The 23,559-nt window shown below is 40.0% G+C and overlaps 1 protein-coding gene across 1 annotated transcript in view; it reads left to right on the top strand.

Moving 5' to 3' along the window:
* The first annotated feature begins 6,086 nt into the window (after positions 1 to 6,086).
* The window catches only part of FAF1 (Fas associated factor 1), a 499,684-nt gene continuing 482,211 nt past the window's right edge, over positions 6,087 to 23,559 (top strand). The window contains exon 1 of the mRNA XM_065875930.1: positions 6,087 to 6,548. Coding sequence (XP_065732002.1) covers positions 6,504 to 6,548 — 45 coding nt within the window. The 5' untranslated portion in view covers positions 6,087 to 6,503. The remainder of the gene's footprint in view (positions 6,549 to 23,559) is intronic.

The raw sequence follows: 23,559 nt of genomic DNA, 5'->3' as shown, positions 1-23,559 counted from the left end.
TCGGGCGGCCAGGCCTACGGCTGCCGCCTCTTCCTCTGGGGCGCGCGCTGTGTAAACTCGGCCTCCTTTTCTCAGTGCAGAGCTTCGGCCTCGCACCTGCTAGCTCAACGCCCAGGGCCGCGGTGGGCAGAGGTGGCCGCGGGAGTGGAGGGAGAGACCTGACTGACAGCAAAACCAGTGCTCAGGAAAAGCAAAAGTTTTTTATAGACTGATTTTTACGAAAACTAAAGGCATGGTATAGGTAAGAAATTACGACGAACTCTGAAGCCTTAATGTTACAGGGACTTGAAACTGAAATATTCCATTTCTTTGGGGAAAGGGAGAAAAGCAATTAACTTTAAAGCAAAAAAAAAAAAGTCTTGGGAAGGATTTTCTAACAAGGCCATTTCTTTCTTGTCAAAGTTCTCTCTGACTACTTAGATGGGACTTGTTTTGGGGGGGAGGGTGTGTCTAAATGTAAAGGAATAGTATCTTCCTAATCGTTTATTTCAATCATCTGAGACACCAGTTCTCTGTACTTTTAACTTCCTCTTTTAGCTATGTAAGATTAATTAATTACTGTTTTCTATATTTTTTGCACTTAAAAATATCCAACACAGTTGCAGGATGCACCCAGTGGTCAAAATGAAACCAAGCAAAAAATGACAGGTGGTCTAATTATTACCGACCTCTAGCAAGCAGGTCCTCAAGCAACATCTATACCCAGCTCCTTGAAGTACACTGGGAGTATTAGCAACGAAACACACCAACAACATTGGGATAATCATCTAGCATCAGATTGCCTGGTAGGTAGAGAGAGAGTTGAAACTGCAAAGAATCCTGCAGTGTTTCCTTTAACTGAATTGTTGAGAGGAAAATAACCAGAGCTCTTTTCTTAGGTAACTAAACTTGAAATGTGAATCAAACATGAACTACAACAGAAGAAATTAACTCCTCTCGTTTCTTACATATATTTAGACATTTCAAATAGAACATTTAGGATTCCATATATACCAGTAAATACCATAAATAATATAATTTACTTTTGATTATTCTGGGAAATTAGTATGTAATCTTTCAGTACAGCTGGAGGGTGTGATGATATAGTAGCACTGTTGGCTGTTAAGAGATAACTGGCATTAGTCCAACTTATGAGAGTTGCTTTCTAGCATTTATTATGGTTTCTTGCTAAGAGAAGACATTGTAATAAGGAAGAATATTGTACTCATGTAAAGTATAGGTATACATGTGTTATAATTTTCATGAAATAAAATTCTTTTTGCTGAATAATGATAAATAAAACTTATGGTAATTTAAGATGCATACAGAGCTGGATTAATAGTTTTGGAGCTCTTAAGCATTGAAAAGATTTTGATGTCCCAGCAACTCACCTCATATGTAAATAAAAATAATACAAAACCAAAAAATAAGTGTAAAGGAGTCCAACAAAGTTCTGATTTTTCCCATGTTGACTACTTCAATGCTTTTGCTGAAATATTAAATTCTTTAAGAAAGTTTGTTTGTTTTTTACTCTGGCTTAGCTGGTGTCCTGAAGCATATACTTCGTTTGCTTATTGTATAACCCAGAACTGACAGCACAGAGATTACAGTCTTAGTTCAGAAAGCGTAAGTAAGCACTACAAAAGACCTGCAATGAAAATCTCATATTGAGGGCTAGTTCACTGAAGTCAAAGGTGAGTATCTTTGCCCTCAATAAGCTTACATTCTAACATGGTGTACAAAAAAGATTGACAGTTAAGCATCTGTTATTTTGAAAGTAGTAGTTTGTCTTTTAACACAGTAATGATATATCTCTCAAACACTGAAATAGAGCCTTTTAGTTGGATATAAAATACTAACAGTCATGGAAATTTTTTCAGCAGTTTATACTCATTTTAAAGGCTTTATAGAAATACTACAGTCAAATTATTTTGTGCTTTTTCCCTCATTGACTTAAGTATGCATAGTTTCAGAATGATTAACTTATGGATATGTGTATATGGTATTTACAATTTCTTTACATAGTCCCAAAATCTTCCTTTTGTTATATTTATAGATCCAAGAGACATAGAAAACAGACTGGTACCCTCAAGGGGCCTTTTTATCATTTCATTATTGTGGCTTTGGCATTTTATTTCTGAAATTCAGCAGGCTTTTTCATATGGGTTCTCACACCACTTATAACAAGTCTTTTTGTAAAGTAAGAAAAAAAATGCCCAGTAAGCAACTCAAAAGTTTAAACATAATAGCAACAATTAATACTTATAGTTTTTCCTGGTTATAACATCATGCACACATTATTTAATCTTTACAACTCTGGGAGGTAAATATGATAACTATCCCCATTTTTCAGGTGAAGGAATTGAGGCTTATAGAGAATGTGACTAAGGCCAATAAGTAGTGGATATAGGATTTGAACTCAGAATTCATCCCCAAATGTTAGGCCTTTTCCATTACTTGAGAGTCCAGTTCACTGGAAGCTTTGGGTTTGGAACTCTCCCAGACTTTTCCCTATGTGCTTCTTCCATTGGCTTGTTTTGGCCTGTATCCTTTCCCCTTTTCCTGTAATAAATTGTAACCATAAGCTAAAAAAAAAAGAGTCTAGGATCAGGCACTAGTGTCCTAACAAACATTAAATCATTATATGAAATATATTTTGGGTTACTTAAGTGTGGATCTAACTGTAGTAGCATTAATCTTCTCAGGAATTAGATTGTAATTGAGTAGCATTGTTAAAAAGCTTGATTCACTTAAGGGATCAAGGTTAACACCCCCAATAATGAGTTATGTTGATATCATGTGTCCCTGATATGATGTGATGAGGACACATCACCTTTGTGGAATCCTTCCCCTGAATCCATAAACTCAGCATAATTCTGAGAAAACATTAGACAAACCCAAACTGAGAGATATTCTATAAAGTTCCTGACCATTAGTCTTAAAAAGTCAAGACCGAGCAACTGTCACAGATTGGAAGAGGCTAAGGAAACATGACCACTAAATGTAATGTGGTATGCTGGTTTGGACCCTGGAACAGAAAAACATTAATATAAAAATCCAAATAAGTCTCTAGAACATAATTAATAGTATTAATGCCAGTGTTAATTTCTTAGTTTTGATATCAGTACCATGGTCATGCAAGATGGTAACAGAGGAAGCTGGAAAAAGGTAAATAGGAGCATTCTGTACTATGTTTACAACTATTATATAAATCTAAAATTATTTCAAATAAAAATTTAGCAAAATAACTACAAGTAAACTTTATTATATATATTTGAAAAAATATGAAATAAAATTCCTTTTAAAAGAAGAATGGTAAGATCAAAGAACATGGAGATTCTAGAAAAAGATCTATATTTGAATTAGACTGAGCTCCATGAGTTAATGCAGTAAAACAACTATGAGAATGGATAGATTAAAATTATTTTTCTTTGCCCATGCTTATGGACAGAGAATCTCTATATTTTTATTTTCTCAGTTTTTGACACTGGAATGAAATTGTTTCCTTTAAGGAAGGAATTCTGGGGAAATGAATTTTCTCTTTTTTTTTTAAAGATGTTTTTGATGTGGACCACTTTTAAAGTCGTTATTGAATTTCTTAAAATACTGCTTCTGTTTTATGTTTTGGTTTTTTGGCCACAAGGCATGTGGGATCTTAGCTCCCCAACCAGGGATCAAACCTGCGTCCTGCGTTGGAAGGCAGATTCTTAATCACTGGACAGCCAGGGAAGTCCCGAATTTTCTCTTAATTCAGTATTTATTTTTCTTTCATTCCTTTCTCTGTAGTGGAAAGTTACTCTGGATTCTGGGTATCCAACCATGAATAGTTACATCATAGGGAAGAATCAGTCTCTTCAGGAATTATACACTATGGAGGGTAAAATGCAGGGAGGCAACAGGGTGAGTGGAAAGAGCACTAGTTTTGACCTAGCCTTGAATACTAGGTCTGTCCCTGTATAGCATGACTTTGGGCACATTCGTAGCCTATCAGAGCAGTTTTTTATTCTGTAAAATGGTTGTTGTAAAAATTAAATGAGATAAGGTGTGTGAAGTACCTGTACCTACTAGACATCCAATAAAAATAAATTCAAAGGCATTGGTTGTTATGTACTCAAGAGTTTGCTATTTATGAACTATTGTGAATATAAAAACACATGGAATGAAATGGCTGATAATCTCAAAGAACTTACAACCTTTGAGGAGAGATTAAAACATGCAGAGATGAAACAATTAGAGAAAAAAATTACAGAATTTATCAGAGTATTAAACTGTGTTGTAAAGATAGTACAGCAGTGATTAGAAAGGAGAAGAATCCTTGTTGGCTTAAATATTATGAAAGAGGTGATCCTGAGAAAAGCATTTAGGAACTGGTATACAAAGTAATAGCACCTAATATGGTTTAAGGTTTTCAAAAGTTTTCACAAGCATTGTATCACTCAATAATCACAATCACTCTGTGAAATAAGTTTTATAAGCCCCACTTTAGAAGTAAAGAAATCTAGAGTCAGAGAAGTTTTTTGTCTGTTTTTGTCAAGCGGCAGAACTAGAACTCAAGCCTAGTAATGCTGACTATGAAATCTATGCTTGTTTTGTAAAAATATTTTATGCTTCCATGCATTTTCATAATTGTTTTCTCATCACCTGAAATAGTCATGTCAGAAGCTGAAGTCAAGAGAGTCTAAGTGACCCATCCAAGTTCCCCCAGCTAATTAGTTGGGAAAGCAGTACTAGAAACCATATGCCTGAATGTCTAGTGTATTCTTCCCCTATTTCTGTATTACCACATTCTTTTAATTTCCAGATGGAGAGGAGGGAGGGAGAAGGGGAGCAGTACTGGATTTGGATGGGCTCCGAGATATACACACATGTCATCACAGAGAAAAATCTCAACTTTGCAGGGCTGCATTAATCCTGGCCATGTAACTAGAGACAATCATCCACCTGCCTTGTGCTGAGAATGACATATATGAATGGGGCAAGTGAATTGCCACACTTAAATTGCTGGTACTCTGTTTTACCTCTTAATTCATATTCGTGCTATATTTTGGAATTACTTCCTTGGGGGTGGCAATTAACCAAGAAACCCTTCAATTCATGTGACTATGGATGGTTCTGTTCCTTAACTACCTCATTCTGGTCTAAATACAGACTATTACATGAGAGTTGTAGGCCAGAATATTTTCGTCTAAAGAAAAAAAAGCAGAATAAACCTAGATCTTTAGAACACCATAGTGCTCTTTTTGTTCAGGGAATACAAAGATTCTATATGGTGATTTCACTAGTTTCTGTTTTAACTCTACAGCACAAAATCAGCAAACTTACTTCACACTTTCAGGATTTTACATACTTTCCACCGCAAGTTCATGCTCTATTTCAGTCCAGAAGATGATATTTTCCCAAGTCAAAGTTGTACATATTCTGTCACTCTTCCTCCAGCGGGAATGACAAACTATCACACTTCACTGTACATAGTCTTCGACTATTCTTGGCTCAAAGCCTGATCATCTTTTTCTCGGGATCGATATTCTCACCTTTCTCAGCTTCCATGTCTGCCCCATGACTACCGTGGGAATCTGGTTGCTTGCCATTCCTTGTTACTGAATGTCTGAGGATGCAAGCGTCAGGGCTTGGGATCGAGTGTGACAGTGTGCAAGTGGGCTTTGACAGGTTGAGCATAAAAGGCTATGTGAAGTTGTATTTTGGTGAAACAGAGAAAATGTACATTTATGAAATGTTTATTAGACGGGATGTGACGGTATGCTGAGTTGGTTTGTGAGGCTTGACGTGTATGTGTGTTACTATATAACCACGTAAGGAGCAGAATCTAATCCCCGCCCCAGCCACGGGGAGGCGGTACCCCGAGGCCTTTGCTTAATTCAAACCGGAATAACCTGTTGCGGGACTCCAAGCTGCCGCAGTAGCAGGTTGGCGTCCCCGCCGGCGGCGCGCGGACCTCCGCCCGGTAGTCGCGCGCCCAGCGCCTGACAGGAGGGCAGTCACGTGGTAGCCGCAAAGCGGCGCTTTGCGACCTCGATGACAGGCAAAATGTGCGACAGCCTCGGCGCTGGCCAACCAGGGGCGGAGGCGGCGGCCAGGGAGGAAGCGGAGGAGGCGGAGGCGGCCGTGGCGTTCGCCCGCCTGCTTTTTCGCTCGCTTTCCCCGCCCCCGCCGGTCTTGTCGCCGCTGAAGGGAGCCGGGTGCGTGCTGTCGCAACCAGCCCTCATCCTGGCCGGCGACAGTAAGACCGAACCCACATCACTACCAACCTCCCTGTTGAGGCGGCTGCGGCTCGGGCTCCGCGGGGCGCAGGCAAGCGGCCCAGGCGCCTGAAGGTTACCGAGTGCATGAGCGCCTAGCCTCCCGCGCTGCCCCGCCCGCCGGCCCGCCGGCCCGCCCGCCGGCTCGCCCGCCAGCCCCTCGGCGCCCGGCGGCGACGGCGGCGGCGGCGGAGACGGCCGCAGGAGGCGCAGTCTCCCTCCCGGGTGCACGCTTCGCTCCCGGAGCCGCGGAACTCGGCGGCCGCCATGGCGTCCAACATGGACCGAGAGATGATCCTGGCAGATTTTCAGGTGAAGTATTGGGCCCACTTACCCTCTCACCTCCAGCCTCGTGGGTTCCTGGTGCCCAAAGGGTGGCCTCTTCCCAGCGTTTGTTTGAGCACTGCTGTGCTGTGTGGTTTGAGTTTTTATACGGTACCTGACTTGAGGTGTGTGTGAGTGTGTGGTGTGTGTGTGTGTGTGTTGTGAACTGTGGGGGACTATGTTATGTTGGGGGTGTGTAGAATGGCTTATGTACGGCTTGAATGGTATTTGTCGAGTGAGTGGGGTGTTCTGTCGGGTTGTTTTGTGTGTGGATTGTATTGTTTCCTGTATTATAGGTAATGTGTAGAATTCGAGGATAAGTGTGGGGCTTTTAAGTATGAGGTGCTTTAGGTGAGGAGTTTTGGATTTGTGAGGAGAGTGTGCTGTATGAAGTGTGGGTGTGGTGTATTAAGGGGAGAGTAAAAAAGAATGATGGTGAGGAGGTGGTGAGGGTAGCGGGACATTGTGCTGGTTTTGAGGGAGAAATAAACATTTGAGACTGGTGCCTTATTGGAGTCTTTGGGGTGTAGGAAGAGGAGGAGGCAAATAGACTGTATATATCAATGTATCTTTGCAGTGAGTTCACAAGCTTAATAAATTACCAATTCATATTTGTGGATTCCCTTCCTGTACAGATTTGAACTACTTGGTTGGTGTCCTTTCTCCAAGAGAAATTTTAAGGATGAGCAAAGATTTTTCTTACTGACTCAACTGTAGTGACACTGGCATATAAGTATTTTAGGGAGGACCTTTGAAAGTAGAGCTGTATGCTTCATGAAAGAGTTGGAGTTAGAACTAATACCCTGTAAACACCACTTTTGCCTTTTGATGTTGGAAGAAAATATTGTAGTGAGATATTTTTAACCATTTATTTTGGCATTAACTTAGAAGCTATAGTTCTGTATAGGCAGACGTTTCCCTCCTTTAACACTGCCATCATTGCACATGGTCTAACGCTAGCATAGTAGGCAATATTTTTCCTTACTGATATTTTGTTGGGCTTTTGTCTTTCTCTAATTTTTAAAGTTACTTATTTTTACAACTAAATATTCTGATGGCCATTTCCAGAGTTTGCTCATTTAATTATCCAAGTCATATCTGCTACATTAGGAATATGCATATATCTGCATTTGATTATACTGTAACTTTCAAACTCAAACAGAAGGAAGTTCTGAAAATAAAAGTTGACCACAAGATTTTGGTGCTTTGTAGGATTAGGATTGGCCTGAGATTTTCTGCCTAATTCTTTCACCTTTTTTTTCATTCTCCAAGTTAGTCTTTTATCTAATGTGGAATGTAGTTGTGTGATAAAGGACTCTGTATGTCTAGGAATGATTTTATCCTTTTGTAAAATTGTTCTGCTCTAGTAGGAATGGCTTTAAGCAACAAAAAGTATAGTTTACCTCATTAAAAGCTTTAAGGTAACTGTAACTTTGTTTTGATTTACCAAACTTTTGACTTCCTCTAATAACTTGTAGCTGTTTGCTCTCTTAGTATTTGTGACAATTATTATTATTATTATTTTTTGGCCATGCTGCGTGTCATGTGGGATCTTAGATCCCCGATCTGGGATCCAACCCGTGCCCCCTGCAGTGGAAGCGCGGAGTCTTAACCACTGGACTGCTGGGGAAGTTCCTGTTTGTGACAATTATTATGCTTAGCTTTATCGGCCAGTCTGGAAATTTAGAATTCCTGCATTCAGAGGCAAAGTGAGATTTTCTGACAAGCATTTGGGATTTTATTTTGATTGCATGAAAACATTCTAATAAGTTTTTTTTTTCAAACCAATGGCAATGCTGTGAACAATTGTTTACAAATTGGAAAAAGCTTATGGCATCTGCAGTGAACAATTGTTTTCCAAATGGTGAGAGTTAATTGCATATTGTCAAATAGGCAGGAGAACATTACTGGTAGAATAAAAGTTATTTAGAAAACTATGCACAAGCACATTAGCCTTTTGTGTATTTTAGGAACCTTGTATTCCTCTTACAAATGATGATTCCAGATGAGTTTATTCTTGTGGACTTGGTTTTAAAATGGATTATTCTTCACTTTGCTGTACACCTGAAACTAGCACAACATTGTAACTCAACTATACTCCAATATGAAATAAAAATTTAAAAAAAGGATTTTTCTTACTTTTAAAAAATATTATGTAAAAGTTTTGTAGAATTGACTTTAAAAAATTGGCATTTATCCAGTTATCAGAAACCAGGCAATTTATTTTGAAAATTATAGCTCAAGACTTGGAATGTAGATGCTTGGATGATACTGGCTTCTTCTATAACTGGGCAAATCAATTTCCCCAGCCAAAAGTGAGCATAGTAAAATTATGTTCTGTTTATTTCATATGATTGTGAAAATTAATAATAGTTTTGAGAGCTCAGTGCTGCTCTTGTAGAAAGCGACATGATTTTTAAATGTGACTAGATTTTAAAAATAAATAAGTTTAAGATTTTGATTATTGCTGGAAAATACAATGTCTAAATATGGGAAAGTTTTTGAGAAGGATTTTGTATTCTCTAACTATTTCAACTCAATAAACAAAGGACTTCTGTTGAAATCAGTGGCGGAGTGGCTAACAATCATATGAGGTAAATAGAACATAATTTTACTATTTTCACTTTTGGGTAGGGAAATTGATTTGACCAGTTATAGAAGAAGTCAGTATCATCCAAGCATCTACATTCCAAGTCTTGAGCTATAATTTAAAAGCTAAATTGCCTGGTTTCTTGTAATGAGGTAAGTAGTGGATGGAAGATTTCAGCTCAGACTTAATGGGATAGATTTGAGACTTTGTAGGTGAGTGAACTAATTACAAAGCAAATATATTCCAAATTGTCCTCTAAAAGATTTTTTCCCCCAAGTAAGAACAGCTGCCAGTAGGAAAAGAATTTAAATTGTGGTGAAATACACAATAACATAAAATGTGCCATCTTAACCATTTTTATCAATACGCGTCCAATTCAGTGACATTAAGTACATTCACATTGTTGTGCAGTCATCACCACCAACCATCTTCAGAACTCTTTTTATCTTGCAAAACTAACTCTCTACCCATTAAACAGTAACTTCCCATTCTTCCTTCTCCGCAGCCCCTGGCAACCACCATTCTTTCTCTGTGAATGTGAATGCTCTAGGTACCTCTAATAAGTGGAGTCATACAGTATGTGTTCTTTTGTGACTGGCTTATTTCAGTTAGAATAATGGCCCCAATTTTGTAGCATGTGTCAGAATTTCCTTCCTTTTTAAGGCTGAATAATATTTCATTTTATGTATTTACCATATTTTGTTGATCTGTTCATCTGACAATGGACACTTTTTCCCTACGTTTTGGCTATCATGAATCATTAATGCTGTACATGGATGTACAAATATCTCTTTAAGTCCCTGTTTTCAGTTCTTTGGGGTATATACCTAGAAGTAGAATTGTTGAATCATAAGATTTCTATTTTTAATTTTTTTAGGAACCGCCATACTGTTTTCCATAGTGGCTGCACCACCAAAAGTTTGAATGGAGAGAATGACAGTGTAGTGTTTAATTAATTTGTAAATTCCACTCTGAACAAATGAGTTTAGAACTTGGAATAGTCCAACAAAAATCAGCTATAAATGTAAATAGTGTTAGCATAGTATATTACTGGTAAAGGAATGACTAGACTAGTACACATACAGTTTTGGCTGACCAGAACCAGGAGGGGGTGTAAAGGAATTTCCTGGGTTTAAAAAACAGGCAGGCACTGATGAATCAAGAGAGGTTTTTTTTTTTCTTCTTCCTTAAAGTTTTTTTTATGACAGATGCATTCAGGTGCAAGTTCCAAATCTTTTTCTTTTTGTAATTGTATAATTCATTAAGGTTGAGGTATAGAGCAAAAATCATTTGATCAAACAAACTTTTGAGACTGTATTCGATTTGCTTACAGATGTGAAAACAGTTATCCAAACAAAATTGCGGTTGCTATTTAATAATTTCAGTAATTAGTTACCTCTTACTTTGGGTCTAGATGAACAAAAAAATGAGTCTTCTCACTCCCCCACCCCTTTAACGTTTCAGTTAATGCCATGGTAAATTCTTTTTCCTCTAAGATACTTTTTTTAACTTATAATTTTCCTTTGAGAACAAAATGAGTGGTGTACCCATTTAGATTAGTGTCACATGTGGGTCTCATGTTTTTCTATTTATGTTTCTTTGTTGCTGATAATATAGATACATAGATCATAGCTCTACTCAAGTGAAGAAAAAATAACTTTCACTAGTAGTAATATTTTCTATCAGACTTTTTCATAAACAAAACTTATCTACCTTTCTAAAAAAGTATTCGTTCTGAATCTAGTTCCATTGGTCACATATTAAGAGTACCTTTATTTCTTCTCTAGTTTGGCACTGATTTTGATGTTACTTTCAGTTGTATATCCTGGATGACACAATTGTGGCTTTGTTTTCTACTCCTGGTCTTTCCAGCTAGTAATACCTTTGCTGCCTAAATTGCTTTGTACATTTACATACATTGGACTATCACTATGGGATGTAGTGAGTTTTCATTTGCCTATCAACTCCTCTTTGAAGCATGGACTCTTCCATGACCCTACTGGTAAGTTACTTGTAGGTAATTTCTGCCCTTTCATTACATTACATTTTTTCCTTCTAAATGAAGCTGTGAATCACTCTTCTTTCTTTTTTAGTTTGACACAAAGAGATATTTTCTACAAGAGAGGATACCAGACTGCGAGTAGAAATGGTATCGATCCAGACAGATAGGTATCCTTGGTGATGTTGTGGATGAGGGACCAAACTAAGTATTCATGGAACATCATCTTTATTTCCTGGGAGGTTACCTTGGGTAGGAGATTGAGTACTATGGCAGAAAGTAGTCTTGTTAGTATTCTTTCTTTCCTTTCTTCACTGTCCCCTTCGTTTTTAGAGGGACAAAGCATATTGTTTTGTGTTTGGATTGTTGGTCATTGGGAAAATAAGGTTTTGGCATGTAGATTAAAGTTTAGTAGTTAGTGGTTAAGAGCATGGCCTTTGATGTCAGATTACTTAGATTTAAATCACAGCTCTGCCATTCACTCATCTTGTGATTTTTGACCAGTTACTTCACACCACTTTGCTTCAGTTTTCCCATATGAAAAAAGGGTTATTGTAAAGTGATTAGAACAGGTATCTGACATAGAAAGTGTTTTAATAAATTTTAGCTGTTATTTTCATTGTTGACAGTTTTTTTTTTTTTTTTTTTTTTTTTTTTTGCGTTATGTGGGCCTCTCACTGCTGTGGCCTCTCCCGTTGCGGAGCACAGGCTCCGGACGTGCGGGCCCAGCTGCTCCACGGCACGTGGGATCCTCCTGGACCGGGGCACGAACCCGCGTCCCCTGCATCGGCAGGCAGACTCTGAACCACTGTGCCACCAGGGAAGCCCTATTGTTGACAATTTTAAAGTATGCACTTGTTCTCTGCAGGGGACTTCAGAGATCATCTATTTCTAGCTTCTCATTTTTTCTTTCGTGGGCGTTGAGACCCTGAAAAAGGAAGTGACTTGTCCATGGTCATGAACTGGTTTGAAACAAAGATTTTATCCAGGTGTTTACATAAGAGTGTTCATTTTCTAGCTTAATTTGTCAAATAGCTTGGACATCTAGAGGAAAATGTGACCCACCACTTAGAAATTTGTCGAAATTGTTAAAACTTACATAGAAAATAAATTAACAGTGCCTGTCATATAGCAGACATGCAGCAGGAAGGGAAGGAGGGAGGGAAGGTGGGAAGGAGGAAGGGAGGGAGTGATCGTTCCTAAACTGCCATTCCAGTTCAGTGCCATGCTTCTAAGCTCACAGGTGATCAGAAGACATGGAATGGAGAGACTTCAGATTTGTTGAGCATGGTTCGGTTGATGCCTGTTGTTTGCCAGACAGGTTTTATGGACTCTGTAGTTCAGGGGTCAGGAAACTGTAGCCTGTTAGCCGGTTGCCTGTTTTTATACATAAAGATTTATTGGCACACTCATTTACCTATTGTCTATGACTGCTCTCTTGCTGCAGTGACAGAGGTGAGTAGTTGAGACAGAGACTTCATGGCCCACAAGCTTAAAATATTTACTATTTGAGCTTTTAAGATAAAGTTATCTACGTCCCCCGCCCACCTGAAATCAATACTTTCTTTTGAAATCAATACTTTTCTTTCTAGGTTTTAGTAACTGCAAAGTGTTAGAACATTTGAATGCCTCACAGGTACACATGGTTACTTCTCTATAGGAGGCAGTTAGAACATTGCACTTAGGCAGACTAGAGCACTTGTTTTTGTGCTTTGTTTTTTTGTTTTGGCTGTGGTTTTCTGAGCAAGTCATTTATCCTTTCTGGGTGTCAGTTATTCAGTCTATAAAATGTAGATCTGCTTAGACCCATATCTACTTGAACACAGAAGATTAGACTAGATTAGGTGTTCAAATAGAGTCTGGATAATCACTTGGCAGCAGTGGGGTTGAGGACATTCAGTTATAATTTAGGTAATTTATCTAGCTTAGGGGTCAGCAAACTACATCCTGAGGGCCAAATCACCAAATTTTTTGTCAGCAAGTCTTACTGGAAGGCAGTCTTTCATGTTCATTTACATACTGTCTCTGGCCACTTTTGCCCTCATTAGCAGAGTTGAATAGTTGATTGCATGACCTGCAAAGCCCAGTATATTTACCCTGCCCCATATAGGAAAGTTTACTGATTCCTGGTCTAGATAAGTGGTTTTCAACTTTGGATGATTTCTGTTCCCCAGAGAACATTAGACAATTTCTAGAGACATTTTTGGCTATCACAACTGCGGGGTGCTAATAGCATTTAGTGGGTAGAGGCCAGGGGTTCTGCTAAATGTTGTATAATGCAGTAGACATCTTGTGACAATGAAGAATTATCTGCCCAAGAATTTCAGTAATTCTGAAAACCCTTGATCTAAATCAGTGGTTCTCAGACTTTAGCTTGCATAAGAATAAGTGGGGGGGCTTGTTAAATCACAGATTACTGGAGCCCAGAATTTTTAATTCAGTGGATCTTGGGTGGGGCCTGCAAATTTGCATTTCTGCCAGGTTCCCAGGTTATGCTGATGTTGCCGGATCCAAGGACCACACTTGAGAAAAACTGATCTAGATGATTTTTGAGGTTACATCCATTCCTGTGATTGTTTGATTTTGTGATCTTAAGTACTCTTCCATTTTTTGACTTAGGAAAATTTGAGTTTTTCAGTATATACTTGATGCTCATAATAAAACATGCTGTTTCATGACTCCATATGTTTGAACCCGTAGTTTTCGTGTCCCTTTGGAAAACTTCTATTTATTGTTCAAAATTATTGCCTACCTTTTGTTTATAAAACATCAGTACTCTGTGCCCAGTTAGTGTTAATCATTTCTTCTTACATATCTTGTACATATTTCTTTTATATCAGAAATAAGAGAATTTCTCAAAAAATTCTGAAAAATTTCTGAAATTCTCAAAAATTTCTCTTTTGAGTCTTATATCAGATTGTCAGTAATCACTTAACATGTTTCTTTTCCCTACTATCAGCTCTTTGAGTGAACAGCTGCTTGGGTCTTAACCACTGTTCCTATAGTATATATTAAGAGGTGCTCCATGAATATTTTTTGAAGAAATATTATGAATATTGGCTGTTATGGTACAAGTAAATGGAGTAGAATTGTAAATTATGTATTTTTAAGCATCTACCATTTTCTGACATATGGTTTTGAATAAGAAGATCTGTCATTGAGAGAATAAAAATTAGACTAGTTTATTAAATTGAGGGTTATAACTTCAAGGTGACCCATTTATAGAGAAGTACAAAACACCCACACTCTGCTTTAGCTTTGATAGAGGGCTCAGTAAGTTAATGTGACAAAATATACGGCCTGAGGCCATATTTGTAAAATTTGAATGCTGTTACTGAATTGCTACATGTTAGCCATTCTTCCTGATTATGTTTTCACTGTCAAACTGTTTTTTAAGGCAGAAATTCTAATTTCAAATAAAAATTGCTTACCATGTTAAATCATTAGTCATTGACTTCTAGGTAAGTTTGAGATAATTGCAAGAAGCAAAATTAACAGAATAATTGTACCTGTCTTTATACTTATTTGTGGTTATAGAGGAATAATTGAGATAGAAAGAATGAGATGTCAAGTTGTGGTAAAGAAAAGTGGAAAAGTTTGCAGGTTATGTGTACCTTAATGGCATTAGAGTTAGGTTCCAGTCACCTGTTTTTTTTCCCTCTGCAGTTCACCTGGTTTAATGACTGAAGTTGAAAAGTGTTAGTGAGAGGAAAGTTTTGTCTCTTGTGCCCTTCTGGCTCCCCATTCTCTTTCTCCCAAGGGAAAAGTAGTGGTTGAACTTTTTTTTTTTAAGCCAATTTTAGTGATATTCTTTGGCATCTAGTTAAAGTGAGATGGAGACACAATTGAGCATTTTTATTTTAGGTTTAATGAGGAAGGAATAATAATATTAGCATATAGCTTTTGATTGATTTGTATGTGCCAGATATTGTGCTAGGTTCTTTTTTTTTTTTTAAGTTGATATGTTGTATTCTCAATTTTATTCAGTTCAAGAAATTTTCTTTTTTTTTGGCCACAAGGCATTCAGGATCTTAGTTCCCCGACTAGGGATCGAACCTGTGCCCCCTACAGTGGAAGCACGGGAGACTTAACCACTGGACCGCCAGGGAAGTCCCTGTGCTAGGTTCTTAACATCTAAATTCTGCAGTGACCCTGTCTTAGGATCCAGAGATACAGTTCTCCGTGGCTTCTGTAATGTCTTGTGAGCACAGGCACTGACTTTTTGCTCCTGACTATGTTTTCAAGGATATTTGTATAGTGAGCAGCCTTGGAAGACAGAGGTAATGTCTCTCTCTGGAGCAAAGGGCAGGCATGCATAGTATCTATTTTAAAAGATTTGGGTTCTCTAGGCTCCTCTTCTGTAACACAGTCCACTGTGTGTGCAGGTATCACTTGGCCTACTTTGTGTCACCCTGTGGGAAATGGGACTGGGAAACTGTGCAAGGAAATTCTGATATTCTGACTACAGATATTGCCATGAGTCATAAAGTTCATTGTCTCCAACCCAGGAGTCTAGCTCTTCTGCCAGCATCTATGAAACTGACAGGCTCTAACTTAGTTTGCAAGTAGGGTAAAAATCTCAGATCCTTCTCTGCTCTTAATAGTTCTGGCAACAAGGATGGGATGTTGACAGAAACATAGGTTTCTGGAAGAGGAAGGGTGAGGGCCTTATGGGCTGGTTAATAATTTGAGGGAAGTCCATGGGAATTAGTAGTGAACATGTTGACAAAATTGTTAAGTGGTTCTCTACTTTCTTGCCTGTTAATGAGGAGGAATTAAGGAGATGGTTGCAGACTGAGTACCAGGAAGTAGGTTCAAAGACAGCTGCCTGAACATTCCTCTGGTTGAGGCTAACTCTCAACAACCCTCAAATATCCTCTCTGATAGAGGGAATTTTTTTCACCAGTCTGTCAGTCAGACTCAGGTTCAGACTCCTCACAATGTAACAACTAGCACTAAGATTTGTCCTGGCTGGGCAGAAGGCTCTGCCTCCTTTCAGACATTTACAGATGTGTGTAATTTGCAGTTGCTGTGGGCAGAAAGCAAAGTTGTTAGAACTTTCACTAGTTTGTCTGAGAGATAAGAGGATGGGGGTACAGAATGTCTTGTGGCTCAGCCCCTCCTTTGGGGCCCCTCCTTCCCAACTTCACTGTCTGAAGCAAAGCCACTGACTCAATAAGGTCCTCAATTTATTGAGGTTTCCCTAAACCTTGTCCTGGTTCACCAGTGGTCCAGCCAAGCTGAAACTGATTGTGTCTGCTCATCTTTTGTGGCTGTTCAGCCTTTGCACCAGCTATGCAGACTGGTAATGACTGTAATTGCTGTGTTCAGTGGACAGAACTCAAGGCTGTTCTTATAGGTCTGGCCTGTACTCTCCTTCATGAACTTGTATTTTTGCTGACCCTTGGCATGTTGCCAATGGCCTAGCTATTTGGTCTGCCACTTGGAAACTATAGACTGGCAGATTAAAGACTGCTTTCTTTGAAGCTGTGAACTATGGAAACAAATTATAGCTGCTGATCAGACTGTCTGGATCACTCATGTAGATGCCCACGATAAGGGCCTTTTCTCTGATGAAGCCCCCTGGAATCAAGCTTCTGATTGAGCCTGCACTGCCCAGAGCCATCATTGTTGCCAGGATCCATCATTGTATCAGATGTGACAGCATATCAACTGTCATAAAGTGTGTAAAGTAAAAGACCATATTTCTGATGCAGGGGGTACCATTGCATGCCAGACTTGTGACTCCTGCCAAAAGTTGACCTGTTTGCCATATAATGAGAGAAGCTACATTACATGGGATGTGGCCCCTGCCTGTTTTGGCAGATTAAATAAATTGGACCTTTGACCTCCCTCTTTGAGGTATCAGTGGTGCCTCACTGCTGTTGACACTTTTTCTGGTTGTGTTGTTGTTGTTGTTTTTAGTCCAGTTAGCTGACTGGCTACACCATTTTGACCCTTGAAACTAATTGTGTTATGCTTTCCAGCTTTCTGGACCATTTGCAGTCTGGCAGTGGTGCACTTTTTATTGCACCATTTTTATTGTATTAGTGAGCTGATAGTCAAGATATTTGAGGGGCCTTTCATGCCCTCTGCCATTCACAGGCATTTGATATGTGGACAAATGTTGACTGCTGGAATAACTTCTTCCTCAGTAAGCCAGTTTGGTCACTGAATGCAGCTATCTCCAGAAAGGGATCATTTCATCTTGGCTACTTCCTGGGTAACGATCAGAATGGAAGGGGTGGGAGGTTATGTAGCTCTATTTTGAAAATTCAGGATTCCACCCTGACCATTTCTGGGCATGATGCTTCTTTATTTCTCCTAGCAGCAACTCAATGCCAGCCTGTTGATATACCTTCTGTGTGGCAGCTTGCCAAAAGGTGGTGTAGGGGATTCAAACTGAATTCTGGTTCAGCTACCTGGGTTTTCTTGTTGGGTTGACATGGTCCTAGATCATAAGGATAATGACCACTTGGTTGAGTACACTGCTTGCTGAGCCTCCCTATGGTGGCTTATGTGGATCAGTAGGGACCATAAATGGGTTTCTGTACATTTTATGAAAATTCCCTTGACCATCTTGCACCTGACATTTCCAGATAAAAGGCCTGCGTGTAAGTAGGAGATGATTGAAAGAAGATGAAATTATAGCTACTGGAAGGGGACATATGATTTTGTGGCAGTGGAGGTAAAGCAACAATCTTGACGCCTGGGGAGGGATCACCTTAGACCCCAGAAAGTTCGGGGAAAGGAAAGACATTAATGTTCTTTGTTTTTCTGAACCGAACTTGAAGCCTTCCTTATGAAGGAAAATGCCTGGTACAGCTCTTCTAAACTGTTGCAGGCACATTAAATTCAGTCGACTGCTGGGTCTGCCAAACCCCATTAGAGGGCTCTGATAGCTATTTGATTGTCATTCTTCTTAACCTTACTGACAGGTCTATTGGAAATACCAGGGGTTGGCCCCCAGCTTTTTTACCTTCATGCAAAACACCTGTCAACACCTCCTGATGCCTACCCCACCCCCATACCATAGCCTTCACTCAGAGATTCTGTAGGGCAGATTAGTGGTGGCCTGCACAAATGGGACAGTTTAGATTAACTTCATTAAGTCCTTTCAAAAACAAGGACTAGGCTCAGTTGCTGGAATTGAACTGGGAACCCTAAGGACCACCACTTGGATGGGAGGCCATGTTAGGACACAAGTTGACAGTGCCTCCCAGACTGATATAGATCCCACTTGGAAGGACCCAACAATTGTAAACAACCCACTCTATCTAGGTGCACTATGTCTGCCCTGAGGACTGTATTTCGTACGTGGAAACCAGGCATTAATTTGCCTCCCTCCTAAAAATATGGACTCTTGCACCTTTTGAATGGTTAAGTAAACACCACCAGTAGGTCTTGTAGCCCTCATATGACTGCGGAGATCTCTCCAAAATGAGAGCCTATCCTTGGTTCCTTGGGGAAGCTTCCCAGAGTGATTTCTGATTTGTTATTTATGTGCACCCTGTGGACAGTTATCTCTCTGAGGGAAGTCATTCAATTAGAATAGGTATTTCAAAATTTGTTCCTAACTTTTTAGCTGAAGTGGCCCTGGAAAGCATTCAGGTCAGCCTCAAGTCACTGACCAGAGTTGTTATGGTTGATAAAATTGCCCTACACTTCTTCCTTCTGGGCCAGGGCAGAGTTTGTATAATTGTTAATTCATTCTGTTGTTCCTGGATTAATGCTTTTGGCCAAGTGGAAAGGTTAATACAGAAACTTAGGGACAATGCTGTCAGACTCTCTTTTCTGAGGTAAACCCTCATGACTTATCAGATTTCTTCATCTTACTTGGGTGTGGAACCCTGAGAAACATGGATGAAATAAATTCTGAAGGTTGGCCTCATCCTGTTGGCTGTTGATAGTCGCCTTAATTAAATGCTGTACGAGACAAATTAAATGGATTTAGTCATAGTCTCTGTCAGATTAATCAGAGTGGCTGTTGGAGTGGCATGCTTATGAGAAGCCAGAGTGTTCAGTGGTGAAGACGGTTAGGAGTAATGGGTAGATATTTTTGGGAGATAGTTCCCTGTGTGTCTCTTCTATTTCTGCACATCTTATGAACAGAGACATTGATTGTTCCAGATTATCTTTTCAAGGGTGTTGGACTGTTACCAGCCTAGATAATATCTCCTTCCAGACCAAAGGGCAAGTTTGCTTACAGCCTGGAAGATAAAGATACTTTGATCCTCCAAAGCAAAGAGTCCTCGTGCTTACTGTCCATTATAAAAGATTCATGTTCCTTAAGCTCAGGGTTTCTCTCTTGTAACGCAGATCTACTGCATGTGCAGGTGTCACCTGGAACACTCTGTCACCCTGTGGGAAATGGGACTTGGGAACCAGTGCTAGAAAATGCTGACACTCTGGCTGCTGCTCTTGCCCCGATTAATAATGTACTTTGTCCTTGACCTAGATGTCTTGAGTCTTCGTCCAGCATCCATGAAATTGTAACAAGCTGCATTGTTAGCTTGCAAGTAAGTATGGTGGAATATTTGCTCTTTCACAGTTCTTACCACTGTGAAAGGTTGATGATCCCCCATTTTACAGATTGAATTTGGACCTAATCTGTGATAGCTCTTGTTGTATTCCCATTTTAAAGATGAAAAAGTAGAGGTGTAAAGAGGTTAAGTAATTATCTAATGACAAGTAGTCATAACAAGGCTGGGTTTGGAACTCAGGTCTGCTTTACTCCAAAGTCAAGTCCATGATCTTATATATCCACATTTCTCAAATGGGTGTGCTAAGGAGTAATCAAAGCTACAGAATAAATATGCACATCTTCTTGTAGCACCAATTTACTAGAATAACTTAAAAAGAAATATGCTTTTTAAAAACAATTATCATGAAGTAAATATAAAATTTGCATGAATTTTAAATAGAAAATGAAATTTCAAAGAAATTGTAAACATGTATGTAACCTGCTTTTTGGGTCATCTCCTCCCCTCCTCCCATGAGGGAACATGCTTCCTTCCTGTATCATTCTGACTACAGTAGTGTAAAAAATTAATAAGTAGTGCACTTTACAAGGTTGCCTTTTAAAAAAACAAATCAAAGACACATCCGGTTATTTTTTGATTTCTTCATACTGTTCTAACTTTGTGAAACACAAAAAAGTAGAACAAAGTTTTTCTGGTGTCCCTGGATTTACTGAGGCTAATAGAGGGATCAAAGAAGAAAAAACTGGAATTCATTGACTTCTTATCTTGAAGTTGTATGTGGCAGTGGTTTCTATTGGGATTACTTAGTACTTCAGCAAGAGATTATCCTGTCACTGGTATTTTTTTACTTCACTTTTACATTTATCAGTATCTATAAAGTATTGTGTATCTATATTTATGCTAAGTAAATTTGCATTATTTTGGGGAGTGCTGTCAGTTTTGATATTTTCCTGAGGTCCTAAGTAGTGGGACTTGAAACTAAAGTATAGTTGTCCCTCAGTATCCATGGGGGGTTGGTTCCAGAAGTCTCTGAAGATACCAAAATCTGAGGATGCTCAAGTCCCTTATGTAAAATGGCGTAGTACAATGAATACAGTGGGCTCTTGTTATCTGCAGGTTTCACATCCTTGGATACTGTAATGACATAGTGGCAAAAGTAATAGAATTGATTCCAGTTAAGGCAAGCTGATCCCAAGTTGATACACACGAACTTCATTTTACACTGCATTGTATTTAAGAAAAGGAAAACATTACTTAATGATTATTATGGGATAATGTAGTAGATATTTTGCCAGGGCTCACTGTATATTTGATGAAATTAAATACTTAGGGTTTTTAAGTGTGATAATGCATTGGGTTATGTTAAAAAAATGTGCTGCAGGGGTTGAGGAAGGTGGCAGAAGAGTAAGACGTGGAGATCACCTTCCTCCCCACAGATACATCAGAAATACATCTGCATGTGGAACTGCTCCTATAGAACACCCACAGAACGTTGGCAGAAGACCTCAGACCTCCCAAAAGGCAAGAAACTCCCCACGTACCTGGGTAGGGCAAAAGAAAAAAGAAAAAAAACAGAGACTAAAGAATAGGGACGGGACCTGCACCAGTGGGAGGGAGCTGTGAAGGAGGAAAGGTTTCCACACACTAGGAAGCCCCTTTGCGGGCGGAGACTGCGGGTGGCAGAGGGGGGAAGCTTTGGAGCCGCGAAGGACAGCTCAGCAACAGAGGTGCAGACGATAAAGCGGAGAGATTCCCGCACAGAGGATCGGTGCCAACCAGCACTCACCAGCCCGAGAGGCTTGTCTGCTCACCCGCTGGGGCGGGCAGGGGCTGGGAGCTCAGGCTTGGGCTTCGGTCGGATTGCAGGGAGATGACTGGGGTTGGCAGCGTGAACACACCCTGAAGGGGTTAGTGCACCACGGCTAGCCGGGAAGGAGTCTGGGAAAAAGTCTGAACCAGCCAAAGAGGCAAGAAACTTTCTTCCCTCTTTGCTTCCTGGTGCGCGAGGATTGGGGATTAAAAATGCCGCTTAAAGGAGCTCCAGAGGTGGGTGCGAGCCGCGGCTAACAGCGTGGACCTGAGATACGGGCATGAGATGCTAAGGCTGCTGGTGCCGCCACCAAGAAGCCTGTGTGCGAGCACAGGTCACTATCCACACCTCCCCTACCTGGAGCCTGTGCAGCCTGCCGCTGCCAGGGTCCCGTGATCCAGGGACAATTTACCCAGGAGAACGCATGGGGCGCCTTAGACTGGTGCAATGTCCTGCCGGCCTCTGCCGCCGCAGGCTCCCCCTGCACTCTGTGCCCCTCCCTCCCACCCGGCCTGAGTGAGCCAGAGCCCCTGAATCAGCTGCTCCTTTAACCCCGTCCTGTCTGAGCGAAAAACAGACACCCTTAGGCGACCTACACGCAGAGGCGGGGCCAAATCCAAAGCTGAACCCTGGGAGCTGTGTGAACAAAGAAGAGAAAGGGAAATTTCTCCCAGCAGCCTCAGGAGCAGCGGATTAAATCTCCACAATCAACTTGATGTACCCTGCATGTGTGGAATACCTGAATAGACAACGAATCATCCCAAATTGAGGAGGTGGACTTGGAGAGCAAGATATATTATCCCCTTTTCCTCTTTTTGTGAGTGTGTATGCTTCTGTGTGAGATTTTGTCTGTAAAGCTTTGCTTTCACCATTTGTCCTAGGGTCCTGTCTTTTTTTTTTTTTTTTTAACTTAAATTTTTTTTTAATACTTATTTTTGATTTTAATAACTTTATTTTATTTTACTTTATTTTATTTTATCATCTTTCTTTTCTTTTCTTTTTTTTCTACTTTTTCTCCCTTTTATTCTGAGCCGTGTGGATGAAAGGCTCTTGGTGCCGCAGACAGGAGTCAGTGCTGTGCCTCTGGGGTGGGAGAGCCAACTTCAGGACACTGGTCCACAAGAGACCGCCCAGCTCCACATATCAAATGGCGAAAATCTCCCAGAGATCTCCATCTCAACACCAAGACCCAGCTTCACTCAACAACCAGCAAGCTACAGTGCTGGACACCCTATGCCAAACAACTAGCAAGACAGGAACACAACCCCACCCATTAGCAGAGAGGCTGCCTAAAATCATAATAAGGCCACAGACATCCCAAAGCACACCACCAGACGTGGGCCTTCCCACCAGAAAGACAAGATCCAACCTCACCCACCGGAACACAGGCACTAGTCCCTTCCACCAGGAAGCCTACACAACCCATTGAACCAACCTTAGCCACTGGGGACACACACCAAAAACAACGGGAACTATGAAACTGCAGACTGCAAAAAGGAGACCCCAAACACAGTAAGATAAGCAAAATGAGAAGACAGAAAAACACACAGCAGATGAAGGAGCAAGATAGAAGCTCACCAGACCTAACAAATGAAGAGGAAATAGGAAGTCTACCTGAAAAAGAATTCAGAATAATGATAGTAAAGATGATCCAAAATCTTGGAAATAGAACAGACAAAATGCAAGAAACATTTAACAAGGACCTGGAAGAACTAAAGAGGAAGCAAGCTATGATGAACAACACAATAAATAAAATTAAAAATACTCTAGATGGGATCAATAGCAGAATAACTGAGGCAGAAGAACGGATAAGTGACCTGGAAGATAAAATAGTGGAAATAACTACTGCAGAGCAGAATAAAGGAAAAAGAATGAAAAAAACGGAGGACAGTCTCAGAGACCTGGGACAACATTAAATGCACCAACATTAGAATTATAGGGGTTCCAGAAGAAGAAGAGAAAAAGAAAGGGACTGAGAAAATATTTGAAGAGATTATAGTTGAAAACGTCCCTAATATGGGAAAGGAAATAGTTAATCAAGTCCAGGAAGCACAGAGAGTCCCATACAGGATAAATCCAAGGAGAAGCACGCCAAGGCACATACTAATCAAACTATC

Source organism: Phocoena phocoena, chromosome 1, assembly GCF_963924675.1.
Source record: "Phocoena phocoena chromosome 1, mPhoPho1.1, whole genome shotgun sequence".
Classification (NCBI taxonomy): domain Eukaryota; kingdom Metazoa; phylum Chordata; class Mammalia; order Artiodactyla; family Phocoenidae; genus Phocoena; species Phocoena phocoena.
Note: the sequence above shows the minus strand (reverse complement) of the source record. Positions and strands in the feature narration are given on the sequence as shown.